Source organism: Macaca thibetana, chromosome 9 (genome assembly GCF_024542745.1).
Source record: "Macaca thibetana thibetana isolate TM-01 chromosome 9, ASM2454274v1, whole genome shotgun sequence".
NCBI classification, from domain to species: Eukaryota; Metazoa; Chordata; class Mammalia; order Primates; family Cercopithecidae; genus Macaca; species Macaca thibetana.
Genome location: NC_065586.1, coordinates 98,069,370 through 98,090,104, shown reverse-complemented (window position 1 = coordinate 98,090,104; position 20,735 = coordinate 98,069,370). Strand labels below are relative to the sequence as shown.

The window sequence follows — 20,735 nt, the reverse complement described above, 5'->3', positions numbered from 1 at the left end:
GATCGAGACCATCCTGGCTAACATGGTGAAACCCCGTCTCTACTGAAAAATACAAAAAACTAGCCAGGCGAGGTGGCGGGCGCCTGTAGTCCCAGCTACTCTGCAGGCTGAGGCAGAAGAATGGCGTAAACCCAGGAGGCGGAGCTTGCAGTGAGCGGAGATCACGCCACTGCACTCCAGCCTGGGCGACAGAGCGAGACTCCGTCTCAAAAAAAAAAAAAAAAGAAGAGTCGTGGGCATTGCTCTTTGGCTATATCGGGGCTTTGATGAAGCTATAGGAAATGGCAGGAAGGGATTATCATCATTACTCTTTTTGCAATGCCTATCTCTGAGGAGAGGTGAGTATATTTGTGGACTGTAATCGCCATTATGCCATCTAATTGTCAGGTTTTAATTGATAGATCCCATTTTTGAGAAAGAAGCAGGTCAATGTCAGGGTAAATAGTAATAGCTAACTTCTACAGCACTGTAATCCATTAAGAGGTCTTCTCTCTAGAGTGGACTTCAGTCTGGGTCCTGTTGAAGCTAATTTGAAAATCATGAGCCATTTGTCTATTTTGGCTATACTGGCATGATCCTCTTCTTACCTCCTTTTCACTCCTTCATCCACAGAGTTTCTGGAAAGTAAAGTAAGCTTGATGGGTTCTTGTACTTGGCAGTAATGGATTAGCTCTTTTTTGTCCTTTTGTGTGCGGGCTTAGAGCCCTGCTATTGAGTTTGCCTTCTTCTTTTTTAATAACTAGAATGTGAGTTGTGAGAGACCAGGGACCTTTGTCTGTTTTGTTCAGTGCTGTATCTCTAGTGCCTTGCACAGTGCCTGCCACATAGTAGGTGCTAAGTAAATATTTGTTGAATGAGTAACTTTGACAGGAAGAAAAATGATCAAGAGTTCACAGCTTTCCAGGGCATAAGTATACAATTGCAAGGAGAAGCATGGGCTGGACCCTAGTCTCCAGTTAATTTCTTTTTTATTTCATTGCCAGTTTGCTATGAGCAGTCATGAAATCTTTCTAGATTTTGTGGTAGGTGGTGCTTAGAGCTGGCAGATGAGAAAGGAAATGGACCTGACTATTCAAGTTCTATCAGCAAAGGGCTGATGTGAGAGCGATGGCCACGATTTGAGCCATGACAATAGGAACCTTATGAGTTAGATGGCTCTCAGGGAGGTAGTTAGTCATTTAACAGACTACCAGGATATTAAAAAAAAAAAAAATCTTCTGGGGGAATTCTTTTGCCTAGAAGGGAAGCAAGAATTACTATAGTAGTACCTTGATTTTAATTTATGGATTTTGTGGGAAGAGAAAGTGTGAATGTTTCCTTTTATGATATACATCCTTGTTCTATATTGAAACATGGTCTGGATGATTTACAGAGAAGAGTTTCTTTTTTCTTTACAGATGAACACAGGCTTCACAGTGGCAAACTCTGTCTAATCATCCTTACATGTATTGCTGAGGTAGGTCTCACCAGCCTTCTGCTATTAGGCAGCCTTTTACAAAGTGCTATCTTTCCCTTCCTCCCCTCACCCCATTCTTGTCTCATGATGTTTAGGGTCCTAAAGTTTAGGAGAGAAAAATCTTCCCCCTTTGTGTATCTGTCTCTTCCCACTACAGTGTAGTCTTTGATGAAGCCACGGATAGACAGGGTCTTGTCTGCTTCCGTGCTGTTTAGCACTGTGTTTTTAAACTGTGGAGCAATTTGTTTGTTTGTTTTGAGACGGAATATCGCTCTGTTGCCCAGGCTGGAGTGCGGTGGCATGATCTCGGCTTACTGCAATCTCCGCCTCCCAGGTTCAAGCGATCCTCCTGCCTCGGCCCCCCTAGTAGCAGGGATTACAGGCACGCGCCACCTTGACCAGTTAATTTTTGTAATTTTAGTAGAGACGGGGTTTTGCCATGTTGGCCAGGCTGGTCTCAAACTCCTGACCTCAGGTGATCCACCCATCTTGGCCTCCCAAAGTGCTGGGATTACAGGGGTGAGCCACCATGCCCGGCAGTGGAGCAGTTTAAAAATAAAAATAAAAAAGGAGCTCAGGTTTCCTGTGATGGGGTGAAGGGGTGGAGAGTAAAGCCAGAGAGGGGAATTGGAAACTCAGTAATTGCAGTTTGCCTAAGAGCAAGAGCTGAGGGGAAAAAAGAATAGGTGCTTTGGCTTTTTAAGAAGCCTCTTTTGGTTGGACTAACTAGGTTCAAACTCACCATGTATCTTGGTGACACACAGTCATGGCAGAACTTGAGTGAATTTAGAGCTAAATTTATAGCTTCAACCTTTCCCTTTACTCTTCCCCACTCTGCTCTTTTCTCTCTTAAGAAAAATGGTGAAGGTAGTCCACATGAAGTAGAGATCTCTCTCAGTCTTTCTGTCTTCATGTTCTCTGTGGAAAGATGACCTCCTTTTCACAAGATTAGGGGTGACTGGTTATAGAAGAGCTGCTTATTAGCAGTGGGCTTGGTATAATTGCTTTTCAAAATTTTTTCTAAGAAAATCTTTAAAGGAGTTGTTTTTCACAAATTGTAACAGTTCCTTGTAATTGGAGTCTGTAGGCTTGTCAGATCTTCAGAAAAGGTTTTGGGAAAGGGCCAAGGGATGTTTATTACTAATCCATGGTAAGAGGTTTTTGATTTTCCATCAGTCTTCAGGAAAGCCCGGAATAGACAGAGTCTTGTCTGCTTCCATGCTGCCTGCGAAGCAGTTTGCTTCTGTTGGGCTGAGCCCATTCCCAGCAGAGCACAGATTTTTCTTCTTGCTCCTAAACCCTCGTGTGGAGCCTGCACATGAATCCTGCAGCCCCTATGAAAACCTTTAAGCTATCACAAACAGAGCCAGCTCCTTGGGCAGATGGGACGGAAGAGGGAATAGGAAAACAGATTCCTCTCATTCCTCTCAGCATCTGCCTTAAGTCCCTGTGTCTTAATTTTTATTGTTTTTGCTTGGAAATTTTTGACCAGTTAGAGATACACTAGGAAATTATACTAAAGAAAAATCTCATGGCTTAAGTAGGGTTTGACATAAGCCTCTAGGCTCATCCTATTAGCTGTCCACCTGATCCTTGGAAGTAGTTCTTAAAGTCCAAGGATTTGTACGAAGTGTGATAGATTACAAACAGTTCCTTAAATATAGCTCTCACTTCTTACTTTTTCTCTATATTTTTATTAGGATCAATATGCCAATGCATTTTTGCATGATGACAACATGAATTTTCGAGTAAACTTACATAGAATGGTAGGTGTTTCTTTTGCTTCTTGTTTTTTCTTAGAGGAAATTTTTTGTGTGTCGGCAGAGTTGGGATGAAATTGATCCTACTAGAACAAATGTGGGTGTAAAGTTGTGCCAAAGGGCTTTGCATGACACTGTTCAACAGACCCATGCTTGTTGGGATTTTTGTGTGTCATGGAGCTGTTTCTTATTCGAGAGTTTTGGAAAATTCACAAGCGTGGCAATGATGCTGGATTTCTTTTTTTTTTTTTGTCTTTTTTTATTTTTTGAGATGGAGTCTGTCTCTCTATCCCAGGCTGGAGTGCAATGGTGTGATCTCTGCTCACTGCAACCTCTGCCTCTTGGGCTCAAGCAGTTCTTCTGCCTCCACCTCCCGAGTAGCTGGGATTACAGGTGCCCGCCACTATGCTCAGCTAATTTTTGTATTTTCCTTACAGACGGTTTCACCATGTTGGCCAGGCTGGTCTCCTGCTCCTGACCTCAGATGATCTGCCCGCCTTGGCCTCCCAAAGTGCTGAGATTACAGGCGTGAGCCACCGCGCCTGGCCTGATATTGGATTTCAATAACATAGGTTTTAGCAAGGAAATCGTTCTAAGCCTTTTGTTTTCAAAATGTAGTATAATTTTTGATCGGGTAAGACTAGCTGCTGCTCTGATTTGTTCATCTGAGAAGTGGGTAAACAGAATATGGAGGATCAGGGAATTTCCTAAAACTTGGAGGTATATTAAAAAAATATCACATTGAGGGCTGGGCCTGGTGGCTCACGCCTATAATCCCAACACTTTGGGAGGCCGAGGCGGGTGGATCACGAGGTGAGGAGATCGAGACCATTCTGGCTAACAGGGTGAAACCCCGTCTCTACTAAAAATACAAGAAATTAGCTGGGTGTGGTGGTGGGCGCCTGTAGTCCCAGCTACTCAAGAGGCTGAGTCAGGAGAATGGTGTGAACCTGGGAGGCGGAGCTTGCAGTGAGCTGAGATCGTGCCACTGCACTCCAGCAAAAAAAAAAAAAAAAATTACATTGAGGTTTAGATTTAAAACTTACTTTGTTTTTTTTGCCACTGCTACTGTTGCTGCTTCTATAGGTGGCACCATCACTTCCTCTTTTTTTTTTTTTTAATTATTTATTGTCAAAAATACCAGTGTACCTTTTTGTCGTTAGTAATGCCACTTATATAACTAAAAGCAAAGTAAAACCAACAGTTTTCCCATTGTAGTATTCTCTAGTGCCCTTTGAGGCTGTGAATTGTAATTTTGTAACAGGCGTGCACTGATAACTGAGAATATTCACAAGTCCTCCCTTCCCTGCCTCACCCCATGCTACCCCATTCCACTCCCACCATGCAAAAAAGAGAAAGAAAAGAAGTATCCCTGCAGTAGTGATTTTATTTGCACAAGGAACATGATGATAGACCACTGGATGTCAGTGCCTAATTTCCTTTCTTCATTTTTTTTGTGTGTGAAGCCTATGAGACACAGGAAGAAGGCAGCAGACAAGAATCTTCCCTGCCGTCCTTTAGTATGTGCAGTACTGGGTGAGTGAGTATCATCAACATTGACATTGTTCTGTGATAGCAATAGGCTTTCATGATGAAGATGAAGAGTAGAACCTGGTTAATGTGCTTTTTCTGCAAAGAAATTATTAGTTATGTTTTTTCCCTGGCCTAAAAACCTATGTTTATTGTTGTGTTTGGTAAAGCAACCCCAGTTATAGAGTGGTCAGTAAAAGGGTCCTGTCATTCAAAGAAAAAAGTCATTCCAGGGAGACAAATGGCTATGTCTAAACTTGATACATGATTTACATTTGTTAAATATCTTACTCTTGATCAAAATTTCAGACTGGGCGCAGTGGCTCACACCTGTAATTCCAGCACTTTGAGAGGCTAAGGTGGACGGATCACTTAAGGTCAGGAGTTTGAGAACAGCCTGGCCAACATGGTGAAAACCCGTCTGTACTGAAAATACAAAAATTAGCCGGGTGTGGTGGCAGGCACCTGTAATCCCAGCTACTCAGGAGGCTGAGTCAGGAGAATCGCTTGAACCAGGGAGGCAGAGGTTGCAGTGAGCCGAGATCGCAGCATTGCACTCCAGCTGGGGCAAGACTGCATCTCAAAAAAAAAAAAAAAAAAAAGAAAAGATTTCAAATTCTTCCCATCCTTTCTTGGTTCGAATTGATGTGCCAGCTATCCAGGAGGCTTGAAGTTCATGGTTCACATATACAAAACTTTCCCTGAGTAAATTAAACTGAGATGAGGCTGACTGAGTTGACAGGTAGGGGGCTGTGTCTTGAGTGATTTTGTCTGTCCAGAATTCTGCATTTTGCTCAGGGAATTAGCTGAATTCTTAATCCCATTTCACTTGGATATTGAGCCCCAGTTTCTAAATCTACTTAATTTTAGAAACAGTAATTAAGGCTATATAATAAGCCTCTATTGACCCAAAGCCCCACAGCCCATTTAAGTCAATATCTGTCTAACTGAGCATGATAGTAAGATGAGATTGACTGACATAGCTTTAGAGCTGAGTCTCTGGTTACACAAATGTGATCCATAATTTCTTCTCTGCTTGCCTCATTGTCTAGTCTCAGAATATGATTTCCCTTTAGCGGTCTACATTAATGCCATGGGATGAAATATCTATACAATGAAATTTTCCATTTATCTGAATTTATTGGCAGGTCAGGGTATCCTTCTGGAGGTCAGCAGGTGAAATAATTTCTTATTACTTTACAAGTGGCAGGTGGTGAACAGTGTTACACAAAGTATGTTATATAAAATAAGTGTATATGAATAAAGATGTGGTTAGTAGATGCCATTCAGTGTGAGTGCAAGGTGTACTCAGAAGCTTTTTTTCCAACTCAAAGGCAAGGAATGAATTCCGTTGTAATTGATCCAGTTTTTCTCTATTCCCCTTTCAGACCTGATGGTAGAGTTTATTGTAACACACATGATGAAGGAGTTTCCTATGGATCTCTATATGTAAGTACCACGGTTCATTTAATGTGTACAAATCTATTTTAAATAATTGAATGTTAGAAAATTTATGGTCTATTGGCCAGGCGCGGTGGCTCATGCCTGTAATCCCAGCACTTTGGGAGGTGGAGGCGGGTGGATCACAAGGTCAGGAGATCAAGACCATCCTGGCTAACACGATGAAAGCCAGTCTCTACTAACAATACAAAAAAAAAAAAAAAAATTAGCCAGGTGCGGTGGCAGGTGCCTGTAGTTCCAGCTACTTGGGAAGCTGAGGCAGGAGAATCGCTTGAACCGGGAGACGGAAGTTGCAGTGAGCCGAGATCGCACCATTGCACTGCAGCCTGAGTGAGACTCCGTGTCAAAACAACAACAACAAAAAAAATTCATGGTCTGTGTAGGCCAGGTGCGGTGGCTCACGCCTGTAATCCTAGCACTTTGGGAGACTGAGGCGGGCAGATCATGAGGTCAAATCAAGACCACAGTGAAACCCTGTCTCTATTAAAAATACAAAAAATTAGCCAGGCGCAGTGGCGGGTGCCTGTAGTCCCAGCTACTCGGGAGGCTGAGGCAGGAGAATGGCGTGAACCCGGGAGGTGGAGCTTGCAGTGAGCTGAGATTGCACTACTGCGCTCCAGCCTGGGTGACAGAGCGAGACTCTGTCTCAAAAAAAAAAAAAACAAGAAAATTAATGGTCTGTGTATACTTCAAGAATTTGCATGTGGAGAAGTGTTAGGGAACATTTTCTGACCTGGATCTGTACATCTTTTCAGAAGAGTTAATAAGCACAAACCACAATTTGGATTCTGCACATATCTGCATGATCATTTCTAGGCACACTGCATGAAGAGGGAGCCGATACATGAATATAGTGATCGTAGGGGACTGTTGAAATCAAAGATATGCAGTACCAGCAGACCACTTAGTTGTCTCTGGGCTTTAGCATTAAAGTACTAGTACTGATTAGTTAGAAGATAGGATGAATTTAGAGAGAGAGTGCTTCTGATCCATTCTTAGCCTACATTGTCCTGACAGCCTAGCCAGAGCCCTGTGAGCTGGGCGATTATGTCTCCAGTTGCCTGGCTGGGAGATTCCTGCCTCCTGAGGAGATCTGATTGACCATCACAGTTTTTTGTTTTTGTTTTTTATTTATTTTTTATTTTTGAGACAGAGTCTCACTCTGTTGCCTAGGCTGGAGTGCAGTGGTGTGATCTCGGCTCACTTCAACCTCTGCTTCCCGGGTTCAAGCGATTCTTCTGCCTCAGCCTCCCGAGTAGCTGGAATTACAGGTGCGCACCACCATGCCCAGCTAATTTTTGTATTTTTACTAGAGATGGGGTTTCACCATATTGGCCGGGCTGATCTCTAACTCCTGACCTCAGGTGATCTGCCCACTTCAGCCTCCCAGTGTGCTGGGACTACAGGCATGAGCTACTGCACGTGGCCGACCATCACAATTCTTTATAATGAACACAACTAGAGGCAACTCAGAAGCATCATACTGTCTTTTTAGTTTATGACAGGGCCTCACTGTGTTGCCCAGGCTGGTCTTCAACTCCTAGGCTCAAGCAGTCCTCCCATCTCAGCCTCCCAAAGTGGCTGGAACTACAGGTGTGTGCCATTACACCTAGCCATCATCGTATTTTAATAAAGTTTAAACCTTAAGGTTTTCTTTCTCCTTTGCCACTTCTACATTCTTCTTCTAACACCCAAGAACAGGTGTGCCACATTAATGTGATCTCAAATATGTATATTATCTTTAGTCCTTATAAAATATCTGAATTGAGTGTGACATCAGAATTGCTACCTCCATTTTTTGGGTAAGAGAGCAATTTGGTGAACAGCAAACTGAGTAAACCCCATTCCAGTGCCCGGTCTGGGATCTAGAGGGGTATAAAGGATTTCAATCTAAATAGAGTAGACCTCTGGCTTTTTTTTTTTTTTTAGACGGGTTCTTGCTCTGTTGCCCAGGCTAGAGTGCAGTGGCATGATCTCAGCTCACTGCAACCTCTGCCTCCCGGATTCAAGTGATTCTCCTGCCTCAGCTTCCCGAGTAGCTGGGACTACAGTCATGCGCCACCATGTTGGTTAATTTTTGTATTTTTTAGTAGAGACAGGGTTTTACCATGTTGGCCAGGCTGGTCTAGAACTCCTGACCTTAGATGATCTGCCTGCCTTGGCTTCCCAAAGTGCTGGGATTACCCACTGTGCCCAACCTTCCAGCTTCTTAGATTGCTTATAAACTATATAGTCTTGCTTTCGTAGGTCTGAAATGATATAAATTTTACTTTTAGGTAAATAGGTTACAGTTTGCGTTTTTCCATACCTTTTGGGTGTTTAGAAGTAAGTCTGATCCTTTATTTTAATTCAAAGACCATGAACAGCTGCTTTTTATAACACTTAACAGATGAGTGTTCAGCTTATTTTAGATGGGGTCCCTGAACTTCATTATCTTGGGGTTCAGATTTGTTTTTGCTATAGACTTATTTCTGGCTTGATTATTTTATATCCTAGTTTTAGGATGTGCTATTTACTTTGTAACACGTATTACTGTAGTTTCCATTTTTTCATTTTATAAGAAAGGAAACTGAGGCTCAGGAGATTAATTACTTTGCCAGGGTTGTTCTGTTAGTAAGCATCATAGCCTGGATTTGAACCCAAATTTTACTATAAATTCTGAACTGTTACTTTCCCAGTTGTATTAGTTATCTATTGCTGTGTAACAAACTACCCCAGATGTAGTGGTTTAAAACGTTTATCACCTCACAGTTTCTGTGGTTCAGGAATCCAGGAGAAACTTAGCTGGATAGTTTTGGCATAGGGCCTCTCAAAAGGATGCTTTTTAAGGAATAAAGGTAATATGCATACTTGGGAATCACATTAACATGTCACAGCTGTTCTTGAGTGTTAAAGAGAAGCATGCAGAAGTGGCAAAGAATTAAAAAAACCCTTAAGGCTTAAACTTTATAAAAATAAGATGGTGGCTAGGTTAGTTGGGGCAGCAAGCATCTGACGTTCTACTGGGGCTCAAAAATCTGCTTTCAGGCTCACCTAATGGTGTTGGTAAGCCTCAGTTCTTCACCACATGGGTATCTCCATAGGGTTGATAGGCTTGGCGGCTGTCTTTCCCCAAAGCAGTTAATCTAAGAGAGAAAGAGAAGGCGAGTGAGAGCCCAGGATGGAAGCCATAGTATCATTTATAACCTAATCTCAAGTAACGTATCATTTCTAATGGTCACACAGACTAACCCTGATACAATGTGGAAAGGGACTATATGATTGTGTGAATACCAGGTTGGGGTCCATGTTGCAGACTGGTAGCACAGTTACACAGCTAGTAAGCTGCATAACTAAGGTTAAAATTCATGTCCCTGTGACCTCAGAGGCTGTTCTCGTAATCATGTCTGTGATAAGTGACAGAGGAAAGATTTGTATAGAGTGACTATGCTGACTGGAGCATTAGAGAAGATATCAGAAGGTTACATTTGACCTGAGTCATGAAGAAACACTAGAAATTTTCTGTGTAGAGGAGTCAGGGAAGGACATACCAGGTAGGGGACCAGCATGTTTAGGTGCTTGGAGGCTTGAAAATGTAGTGTATTTGGAGAATAGAGCGTAATTCCAGGTGGTTAGAGTGTAGAGTGCATGGAGGGAGGATAAGAGAGTAGAAAAAAAGCTTGCCCAAGATTAAGTGGATGATGAGGAACAGTTGAAGGTGGGGCTGATATGATAAGATTATATGTTCACTACTGTAAAGTTACAGGTGTATTATCTGTTCACCCAAACCCCTACATTTCTAGCCAATGAACCTGGTCTACCCAAATGTTCTAACTCCCTCCTCACCCTAGTTCATAACTTCACTCTCTAAAGAGTTTTTGTCTTGCCTTGCTTTCTTAGGTGCTTTTTCCACCTGCTCCTTAATTTACTGCCCTGGGGTTAGGGAAGATGGAGAAGATAATGAGGCATCAGGTTGACAGAGGCTAGGCAGAAGGTCCCACCCTCAGGCTGAATTCACTTTCTTCATTGCTACCTATGGGCATGTTTCCAGATATTCCTTCCCCTGCTTCTAGCTCCCTTTCCAGTTTTTAGAATTTGAAGCATCAAGTCCTTATCAGGTGAATTTCCTGCTTCCAGCTGGGCAGCCGACCAGGCTGCTGCTCTCACTTCTCATTATGTACCCCTTTTCGGCAGTGTACAGCAGAATGAGAAATTGAAAGCAAAGTGAATTTCTGCCTTTTCAGATAAGTTTATAATCATCCTAGTGAAATGTGAAGAAATACGGAGTTTGGAAAGACTTAATACTCAAAGCCAGAATCTGGGTCAGAAGTGAAACAATTTCACATCTGTGTGTGAATGCTGTAGGTAATGATGGGAGAAGGTGCTTATACTGGGGGGGGGGGGAAGTCTTGCCTGGAGCAGTAAGAGGTAGCAAAGCCAAACCAATTACTTTCACCTTCTAGCTCTACTCCTTGATTCTTGCTGCCACTCTCACTGCCACCACAGGATTGGGGAGTGAGGGGATATAGTCTCTGGGAGAGTAAATTTTCCTTTAAGTTACTCTTACATGGAAAATTTGGACTCTTCTTAAGTCAGATATTTCCAAACCTGTAGGTGGGCAGCAGAAGAAAGGTACAGACTTCAGTGGGTCCTACAAGAAGATTTCAGGAGAAAGTGGAACCCATTTTGTGTTGAAATAGGAAATAGGAAATTGCTACATGCATGAAAGAATCTGCACAAGAAGCAGTAAATTTAATCATTCTGCCAGTACATACATGTGTGTGTGTGTTTGTGTGTGTGTATTTTATTTTATTTTTTTTTGAGACAGAGTCTCTGTGTCACCCAGGCTGGAGTGCAGTGGCGCGATCTTGGCTCACTGCAACCTCCGCCTCCCAGGTTCAAGTGATTCTCATGCCTCAGCTTCCCGAGTAGCTGAGATTACAGGTGCCCACTACCACACCCGGCTAATTTTTTGTACTTTTAGTAGAGACAGGGTTTCACCATGTTGGCCAGGATGGTCTTGAACTCCTGACCTCCAGTGATCCATCCGCCTCGGCCTCCCAAAGTGCTGGGATTACAGGCATGAGCCAGCACGCCCGGTCATTGTGTGTAATTGTTTGTTTGTTTTTTTGAAACAGGAGTCCCACTCTGTCACGCAGGCTGAAGGGCAATGGTGCGATCTCGGCTCATGGAAAGCTCCACCTCCCGGGTTCACTCCATTCTGAGTAGCTGGGACTGCAGGCGCCCGCCACCACCCTCGGCTAATTTTTTATATTTTTAGTAGAGACGGGGTTTCACCGTGTTAGCCAAGATGGTCTTGATCTCCTGACTTCGTGATCTGCCCGCCTCGGCCTCCCAAAGTGTTGGGATTACAGGCGTGAGCCACCACGCCCGGCCGTGTGTAATTGTTTTTTAGAGGCAGGGTCTTGCTTTGTCATCCAGGATGTAATGCAGTGGCACAATTATGGCTCACTGTAACTTGGAACTCCTGGGCACAAGCAATCCTTCCACCTCAGTCTCTTGAGTAACTAGGACTACAGGCTTGCACCACCATGCCTGGCTGTTTTTATATTTTTTGTAGAGATGAGAGTCTCACTGTGTTGCCTAGGCTAGTCTTGAACTCCTGGCCTCAAGTGATCCTCCTGCCTCAGCCTCCCATTGGGATTTACAAGCATGAGCCACTATGCCTGGCCTCCAGTATATATACACACACACACACACACACACACACACACACACATATATTTACATATGCACATATGTATATATAAGTATATATGTATATGTGTATATATACGTGTATATATGTATGTATATACGTGTATATATGTATATGTATATACATATGTATATATGTGTATGTGTGTATATATATATTTTTAGACGGAGTCTCACTCTGTCGCCCAGACTGGAATGCAGTGGCGCGATTTCAGCTCACTGCAACCTCTGCCTCCCAGGTTCAATTTATTCTCTGCCTCAGACTCCCAAGTAGCTGGGATTATAGGCAAGCACCACCGCACCTGGCTAATTTTTGTATTTTTAGTAGAGATGGGGTTTCACCATCTTGGCCAGGCTGGTCTTGAACTCCTTACCTCGTGATCCACCCGCCTCATCCTCCCAAAGTGCTAGGATTACAGGCGTGAGCCACTGTGCCCGGCCTCCAGTATATATATATATTTTTAAGGCCATAGCAGTGGTTAAAATTTTCATTCTGCTTGATAAATAGTATAAATTATTGAGACCACAAGGTTAATGATGTCACCTGTTGGTGACTGTGGAGACAGGAATCGAGCCTAGGGGCAGTGCTGGAGCGGATGTGGATAAGTGGCCGCAGGGGTTGGGGATGTAGGTAGCATCTCACTGCTGCTCTGGAGTGGCTCAGTGTTGGTGGAATGGCGTTATCAAAGGGGACCAAATACAGGCCGTCCAGATCCAGGCCATACAAGAGGTGCTGGCATTCAGGAATGTACTGTGTGTGCATGGGTAGTCATGTATGGGTAGCATCTAGTCACATTTGCTGGCTGCAACAAAGCCTTTAGCACCAGGGACCTCATGACTCTCAATTTCATGGGAAAGTTGACAGAGAAGTTTGTAGATTGCTAAGGCAAATCATGCTCAAACAAGGGCATCATTAAGTGACAACTGTATCAAACAGGATCACATCACGTTTTCTAAACAGCAAATGATTTGGAAACAATTAGGATGATTTATATTGCAACTTATATCACTTGGTAAGCAATTTTGGTACAGGTTTATGAGGGTAAAAAAACATAGTGTTTTTTCTGTTTTCTCACTCAACAACAACAATCAACACAGAATACTTCTATGACCAAATGTGGGGAGGGTTTACTCCTCACACACTAAGCAAGCAATCGATTCTGTAGCAGATACCAACCGGGTGTACTGTATTTCAATTCTGACACTATCTACCTGGAGGTAGTTTCAGATTCCATGGGTTTAGGGCTCAGTCCCTAAGACTACCCCCAGCTTTCAATGCTAATCAGAAGCCCAAGGTTATTTTGCCTGTGCTTCTGATGGACCGGCTATAAATTGGGGTTCCCACAACCTCCTCCTCGGGTTTGATTAATTTGCTAGAGTGGCTCACAGAACTCAGGGAAACACATTTACCAGTTCATTACAAAGGATATTTTAAAGAAACATATAAACAGTCAGATGAAGAGATACATAGGGTGAGGTCTGAAAGGGTCTGGAGCCCAGGAGCTTCTGACCCTGTGGAGTTGGGGTGTGCCAACCTTCCAGCACGTAGACGAATTCTTGTTCGCCTTCCTGTAGGCCTCCATGGGTTTAGCTATCCAGAAGCTCTTCAAACCCTGTCCTTTTGGTTTCTTATGGAGATTTCATTATGGAGGCATGTTTGATTAAACCATTGGCTGGCCATGGTTCATGCCTGTAATCCTAGCACTTCGGGAGGCTGACGTGGATGGATCACTTGAACCTAGCCTGAGCAACTTGGTGAGACCTTGTCTCTACAAAAATGAGTCAGGCATGGTAGTGTGTGCCTATAGTCCCAGCTAGTTGGGAGGCTGAGGAAGGAGGATGGTGTGAGTTGTGGAGGTCAAGGCTGTGGTGAGCCGTGATTGCACCACTGCGTTCCACTCTAGGTGACAGAGCGAGACCTTGTCTCAAAAAATAAAATAAAGTAAAATAAAAACCATTGGCAATCAGCTTAACCTTCAGCCCCTCTTCTTTCCCTGGAAGTCAGGGCTAGGGCTGAAAGCCCAACTGGCTAATCAGGCCTTGGTCTCTTTGGTGACAAGCCCTCATTCTGAAACTACCTAGGGGAGGCCAGCCGTCAGTCACCTCAACATATAAAAAGACATCACTTTGGAGATTCTAAGGATTTTAGGAGTTGTATGTCAGGAAACAGGGTTGAAGACAAAATATATATTTTACAACAGTCGTCCCCAACCTTTTTGGTACCAGGAACCAGTTTCATGGAAGACAATTTTTTTCGCAGACCTGGGGGCAGTAATGGTTTCGGGATGATTCAAGTGCATAACATTTATTATGTATTTTATTTCTGTTATTACATTGTAATATATAATGAAATAATTTTGTAACTCACCATAATGTAGAATCAGTGGTAGCCTTGAGCTTGTTTTCCTGCAACTAGATGGTCCCATCTAGTTGGGGTGATGGGAGAGAGTGACAGTTCATCAGGCATTAGATTCTCATAAAGAGCCACAACCTAGATCCCTTGCATGTGCAGTTCACAGTAGGGTTTGTGCTCCTATGGTAATCTAATGCTGCCACTAATCTGACAGGAGGCAGAGTTCAGGTGGTAATGCAAACCATGGGAAGCAGCTGTAAACACAGATGAAACTTCCCTTGCTCACCTGCCACTCACCTCCTGCTCTGCAGCCTGGTTTCTAACCAGTACTGGTCAGTGGCCTGGGTGTTGGGGACCCATTTTACAATATCACAAGGTCGGCTGGGCGTGGTGGCTCAAGCCTGTAATCCCAGCACTTTGGGAGGCCAAGACGGGCAGATCACGAGGTCAGGAGATCGAGACCATCCTGGCTAACACAGTGAAACCCCGTCTCTAGCCAGGCGAGGTGGCGGGTGCCTGTAGTCCCAGCTACTTGGGAGGCTGAGGCAGGAGAATGGCTTAAACCCGGGAGGCGGAGCTTGCAGTGAGCTGAGATCCGGCCACTGCACTCCATCCTGGGCGACAGAGCGAGACTCCGTCTCAAAAAAAAAAAAAAAAAAAAAACCAATATACCAATATCACAAGGTCAGTTTATTAGAGAATAAAAGGGACTCAGTTAAAATTTTTTCATGTATGTATTGGTTTATAGATTATTTTTCTGTATGGTTTGTAAAATACATATTTTTTTCTTTTTTTGAGACAGAGTCTTACTCTGGCACCTAGGCTGCAGTGCAGTGGTGCAATCTCAGCTCACTGTAACCTCTGCCTCCCGGGTTCAAGTGATTCTCGTGCCTCAGCCTCCCAAGTAGTTGGGATTACAGGCCTGCCCAACCACTCCTGGCCAATTTTTGTATTTTTTTTTTAGTAGAGATGGCATTTCACCATGTTGACTAGGCTGGTCTCAAACTCCTGGCCTCAGGTGATCCACCCACCTTGGCTTACCAAAGTGCTGGGATTATAGGTGTGAGCCACTGTGCCTGGCTTGTAAAATATTTTTAATATCACTGCTGAAGGTACCCCAATCTTTTTTTTTGAGATAGAGTCTCACTGTGTCGCCTAGGTTGGGGTGCAGTGGCTTGATCTTGGCTCACTGCAAGCTCCACCTCCTGGGTTCACACAATTCTCCTGCCTCAGCCTCCTGAGTAGGTGGGACTACAGGCTCCCACCACCAGGCCCAGCTAATTTTTTGTGTTTTTTAGTAGAGACGAGGTTTCACCGTGTTAGCCAGGATGGTCTCGATCTCCTGACCTCATGATCTGCCAACCTTGGCCTCCCAAAGTGCTGGGATTACAGGCGTGACCCACTGCGCCCGGCCGGTACCCAAGTCTTTTAAGAGAGTACTGTTTAAATAGTTTTTACTAAATTCTGTCTGAGAGGGTCCTGCAAGACCACTTAGAGCTACAGGGAGTGAAAAGAACAGAGAGAGATGTGAATAATGGAGCAAGTAGAATAGGCTAATAAGGTAGCAATGGAGGTTTATTATTCGGAGTACTCTGAAAATATCTGGAGAAGAGTAATTTTAGGACTTTAACTTATAAATTTAGTTCAGTTCACTTGTATCCTTGGTATGCTGTTAGGCATTTTGTTTATTTTATTTATTTTTAAGACGGGCTCTCATTGTATTGACCAGGTTGGTCTTGAACTCTTAGCCTCGAGCAATCCTACCACCTCAGCCTCCCAAAGTCCTAGGATTATAGGCATGAGCCACCAAGCCCGGTCAGTTGTTAGGCATTTTAATTCCTCTACCTGGTGTCTCTGGCTCTCATTCTGCAGAGAGAGGTTAGTAGTGTGTTTTCTGCTTTCTTCTTTTCTCCTCTGCTAAGAGGCCCGAGCAATTAGGTACTCCTATTTTTTTTCTTTTTCTTTTTTTATTATTTCTTCTTAAAAAAAACAAAAAATGATTACATGTGCAGAATGTGTAGGTTTGTTACATAGGTGTATGTGTGCCATGGCCTATTGACCCATCCTCTGAGTTCCCTCCCCTCACCCTCCAATCCCCCAACAGGCCCTGGTGTGTGTTGTTCCCCTCTCTGTGTCCGTGTGTTCTCAGTGTTCAGCTCCCACTTATGAGTGAGAGCATGCAGTGTTTGGCTTTCTGTTCTTGTGTTAGTTTGCTGAGGATGATGGCATCCAGTTTCATCCATGTCGCTGCAAAGGATATGATCTCATTCCTTTTTCTGGCTGCATAGTATTTCAGGGTGTATATGTACCACATTTTCTTTATCCAGTCAATCATTGATGGGCATTTGGGTTGGTTCCATGTCTTAGCTATTGTGAATAGTGCTACAATGAACATACATGTGCATGTGTCTTTATAGTAGTAGCTACCCCTATTTTAGCTTGATTCCATGAGCTCTCAGATTGATACCCAACAGATTAATGTGGTGTCTGCTAAAGTCAGTAGGGTCTTGGGATATTCTTTGTCTCGGGTTATAACCATAGAACTTGAAAGAGTCTCAGATTGGGCACGGTGCCTCACACCTGTAATCCTAGCACTTTGGGAGGCTGAGGTGGGCGGATCACCTGAGGTCGGGAGTTTGAGACCAGCCTGGCCAAGATGGTAAAACCCCATCTCTACTAAAAATACAAAAATTATCCAGGCATGGTGGCAGGCATCTGTAATCCCAGCTACTTGGGAGGCTGAGGCATGACAATCGCTTAAACCCAGGAGGCAGAGGTTGCAGTGAGCCAAGATCATGCCACTGCACTCCAGCCTCTGTGACAGAGTGAGACTCCATCTCAAAAACAAAAACAAAACAAAACAAAACCCCCAAAAGACAAAAGGAGGAGCCACTTTCATTTACCTGAAACTAGCAGTTTACCTAGGTTCAGTTTTCTAGGAACTTTATAACTTAGTTGTAATAAGACTTAAGCACTGGCATTCAGTTGGTATACAGTCAAGATTTGTTGAATGAATGAATGAAAAGGGTAGGTCTGACAGTTTCTTCTGATGTGTGTGATGTGTGTGATGAGCCTGGAGTTCCAGAGGGGTACAGTCCAAGCCCTGGGCCTGTGGCTGACCAAACCCTCCCTTGACTAAAAAAGTCCTAATTTAAATACTTTTAGGGCAGCGAGGATATGACAAAGTGAGACTTAGAATCTGGATTTAGTTAAGACATTGCATTTTAGGCCACTGAGAAACCTCCATACACTAGGGATTCTAAGGGCTGAGATCATAGTTAATTGAATGTTGAATTTGTGAATTTAAATTGAAAATAGGAAATACGAAAGCTAATCCTCTCAAATGAAGAGTATCAATTTATCCACCTAACACAGGCTCACTATTAAAGTGGACATTTAATGGCTTAATCAAGAATCCAAGCATACCTAGTTATAGAATATATGAAATGAACATTGCCGTGAAAGCTGTAACTTGCATATCTTGACAAATATTTGGAAAAAGTAGGCCACAGAGTTTTTTTAAGCAGCTTTAAAGTCTACAATTTAGTGTTTTTAAAATATATTCGCAGAATTGTGCAACTGTTACCACAAACTAATTTTAGACCATTTCAGTTGACCCCTGTGTAAAGAAATCCTGTACCCATTAGTAGTTACTCTTTGTATTTCTTCCTCTGCCCTCTCCCTCAGGCCTAGATAACTACTAATCTACTTTTTGTCTCTATGTATTTGCCTATTCTGGACATTTTATATAAATGAAATAATAGAATATGTGGATTTTTACTACTGACTTCTTTAATTTAGCATAATAATTTCCATGTTCATCCATGTTGTAGCCGTTCCTTTTTATGGTTAATATTTCACTGTATAGAATACCACATCATTGTATTTATTCATTCATTGATTGATAGACATTTGGGTTGTTTAGACTTTTTGGCTATTATGAATGTCACCATGACTGTTTGTATGCCAGTTTTCGTGTTGACATATATTTTGTTTTATTTTTACTTTTTTTAGAGACTGGGTCTTACTCTGTTACCTGTGCTGGGGTACAGTGGTGCAATCATAGCTTTAAACTCCGGAGCTCAAGTGATCCTCCTGTTTCAGCCTTCTGAGTAGCTGGGACTATAGGTGCATGCCACTGCACCCAGCTGATTTATTTATTTTTATTTTATTTTATTTTATTTTGAGATGGAGTCTCACTTTGTTGCCCAGGCTGGAGTTCAGTGGTGCAATCTTGGCTCACTGTAACTTCCGCCTCCCAGGTTCAAGCAATTCTCTGCCTCAGCCTCCCAAGTAGCTGGGATTACAGGCACCTGCCACCACGCCCAGCTAATTTTTTGTGTTTTTAGTAGAGATGAAGTTTCACCGTGTTGGCTTGGCTGGTCTTGAATGCCTGACCTCGTGATCCACCCACCTTGGCCTCCCAAAGTGCCGGGATTACAACGTAAGCTACTGCGCCTGGCCAATTTTTTTAATTTTTAAATTTTTGTAGACATGGGGTTCTGCTTTGTTCCCCAGGCTGGTCTGAAATTTCTGGCTTCAAGTGATCCTCCTGCCTTGGCCTCCCAAAGTGTTGGAGTGATATACGTGAGCCACTGCACCTAGCCTGTTTGTGTTTTTCTTTTGTAGACACCTAGTAGTGGAATTGCTGGGTTATGTGGTAGCTCTATATCTAACATTTTGAGAAACTCCTAAGTTTTCCAAAGTGGTTGTACTATTTTTATTTTCACCAGTACTCTTTGAGTGTTCTAATTTCTCTACCATTAACCTCCCTCTGTGAAGTGAGAGCCAGAGACACTAGCTAGAGGAATTGACGTGTATTTATAATTCACCATACGAATTTTGGGGGACAGGTATCAATCTGGAACATGTGTGTAATGATTTACTTGCTGTTCTCCTGGCATCAAATGTTCTTTCCATAGTTGTTTCCAGTTTTCTTTTATTATGAATGCTGTTTCTTTGTAAGCATGAAATGTATGTTCATTTGATATGCACAAGTAGAATCTTGTTTTAATATGCCTTTTAAAAATGAAGTAGGCCGGGCGCGGTGGCTCAAGCCTGTAATCTCAGCACTTTGGGAGGCTGAGACGGGCGGATCACGAGGTCAAGAGATCGAGACCATCCTGGCTAACCCGGTGAAACCCCGTCTCTACTAAAAAAATACAAAAAATTAGCCGGGCGAGGTGGCGGCGCCTGTAGTCCCAGCTACTCGGGAGGCTGAGGCAGGAGAATGGTGTGAACCCGGGAGGCGGAGCTTGCAGTGAGCTGAGATCCGACCACTGCACTCCAGGCTGGGCGACAGAGCCAGACTCTGTCTCAAAACAAAACAAAACAAAACAAAAAAAACAAAATGAAGTTGAACATTATAGTAAAATGTTGGCTTTCCCTGTTTCCCTTTTTTGGGAGATGGAGGAATTTATTGACCGTTTCCTTTTCCTATCTTTGTTGTTAGAGGTTGTCTTGTTGCTATAACTGAATACCTAAGACTGAAAAATTTATAGAGAAAAGAAATTTATTTAGTCTCACAGTTCTGAAGACTAGGAAGTCCAAGTCTAGGGGCTACTTCTGGGCGAGGATCTTCTTGCTGATGGGGACACTCTGTAGAGTCCCAAGGTGGTGCAAGGTATTGTATGGTGAGGGGGCTAAGGAGAGAAAGCCAGACTGGCTTATATAACAGACTTACTCTCATGATAACTAACCCACTCTCATGATAACCCATTAATCCATTAACCCATGAGTGGATTAATCTATTCCTGAGGGCAGAGCCCTCATGACCCAGTCACCTCTTAAAGACCCTGCCTTTTAATAATATTACATTTGGGATTACGTTTCAACATGAGTTTCAGAGAGGATAAACATTCAGACTATAGCAAAGGACACTGTTTTTATCATCTATGTATATAAACTTCTATATATCAAACATAGTAACTCTATTATATTATTTGTTGCAAATGTAATTTCCCATGTTGTTTGCCATTTAATTGTAATCATTGAATTTTTTTTTATTAAACAAAATATTTGTATTTTTAGGAAGTAAATTTCATCAGTATTTACCTTTATAATTTCATCTGGCTTTTTAACCTTTCAAAATCGTATCTCAGGGATGAAAAAAATGCTTTTGGTAGGTTTATAATTTTCTTTTTTTTTTTTTTTTTTTTTTTTTTGAGACAGAGTCTTCTCTCTCGCCCAGGCTGGAAGTGGCGCAATCTCGTCACTGCAAGCTCCGCCTCCCGGGTTCACGCCATTCTCCTGCCTCAGCCTCCTGATAGCTGGGACTACAGGCGCCCGCCACCGCGCCCGGCTAAATTTTTTGTATTTTTAGTAGAAACGGGGTTTCACCGTGGTCTCGATCTCCTGACCTTGTGAATGCTTTACAGGCGTGAGCACCGCGCCCGGCATTAAATTTTCAAAAATATCACTTATCTTGACTTCAAGCTACTAACTGCTTATTTGGAAATACTCTCAGAAACATGTATGT

General features: G+C 43.0%; 1 protein-coding gene across 5 annotated transcripts in view; it reads left to right on the top strand.

Moving 5' to 3' along the window:
- The window catches only part of ARMH3 (armadillo like helical domain containing 3), a 224,908-nt gene that overhangs the window by 64,867 nt on the left and 139,306 nt on the right, over positions 1–20,735 (top strand). For 4 of the 5 annotated variants that reach the window (XM_050804126.1, XM_050804127.1, XM_050804124.1 and 1 more), the window contains 4 exons: positions 1,398–1,456; positions 3,157–3,222; positions 4,683–4,752; positions 6,135–6,195. In XM_050804126.1, coding sequence (XP_050660083.1) covers positions 1,398–1,456; positions 3,157–3,222; positions 4,683–4,752; positions 6,135–6,195 — 256 coding nt within the window. The remainder of the gene's footprint in view (positions 1–1,397; positions 1,457–3,156; positions 3,223–4,682; positions 4,753–6,134; positions 6,196–20,735) is intronic. The other variant, XM_050804125.1, reaches the window with a different exon arrangement.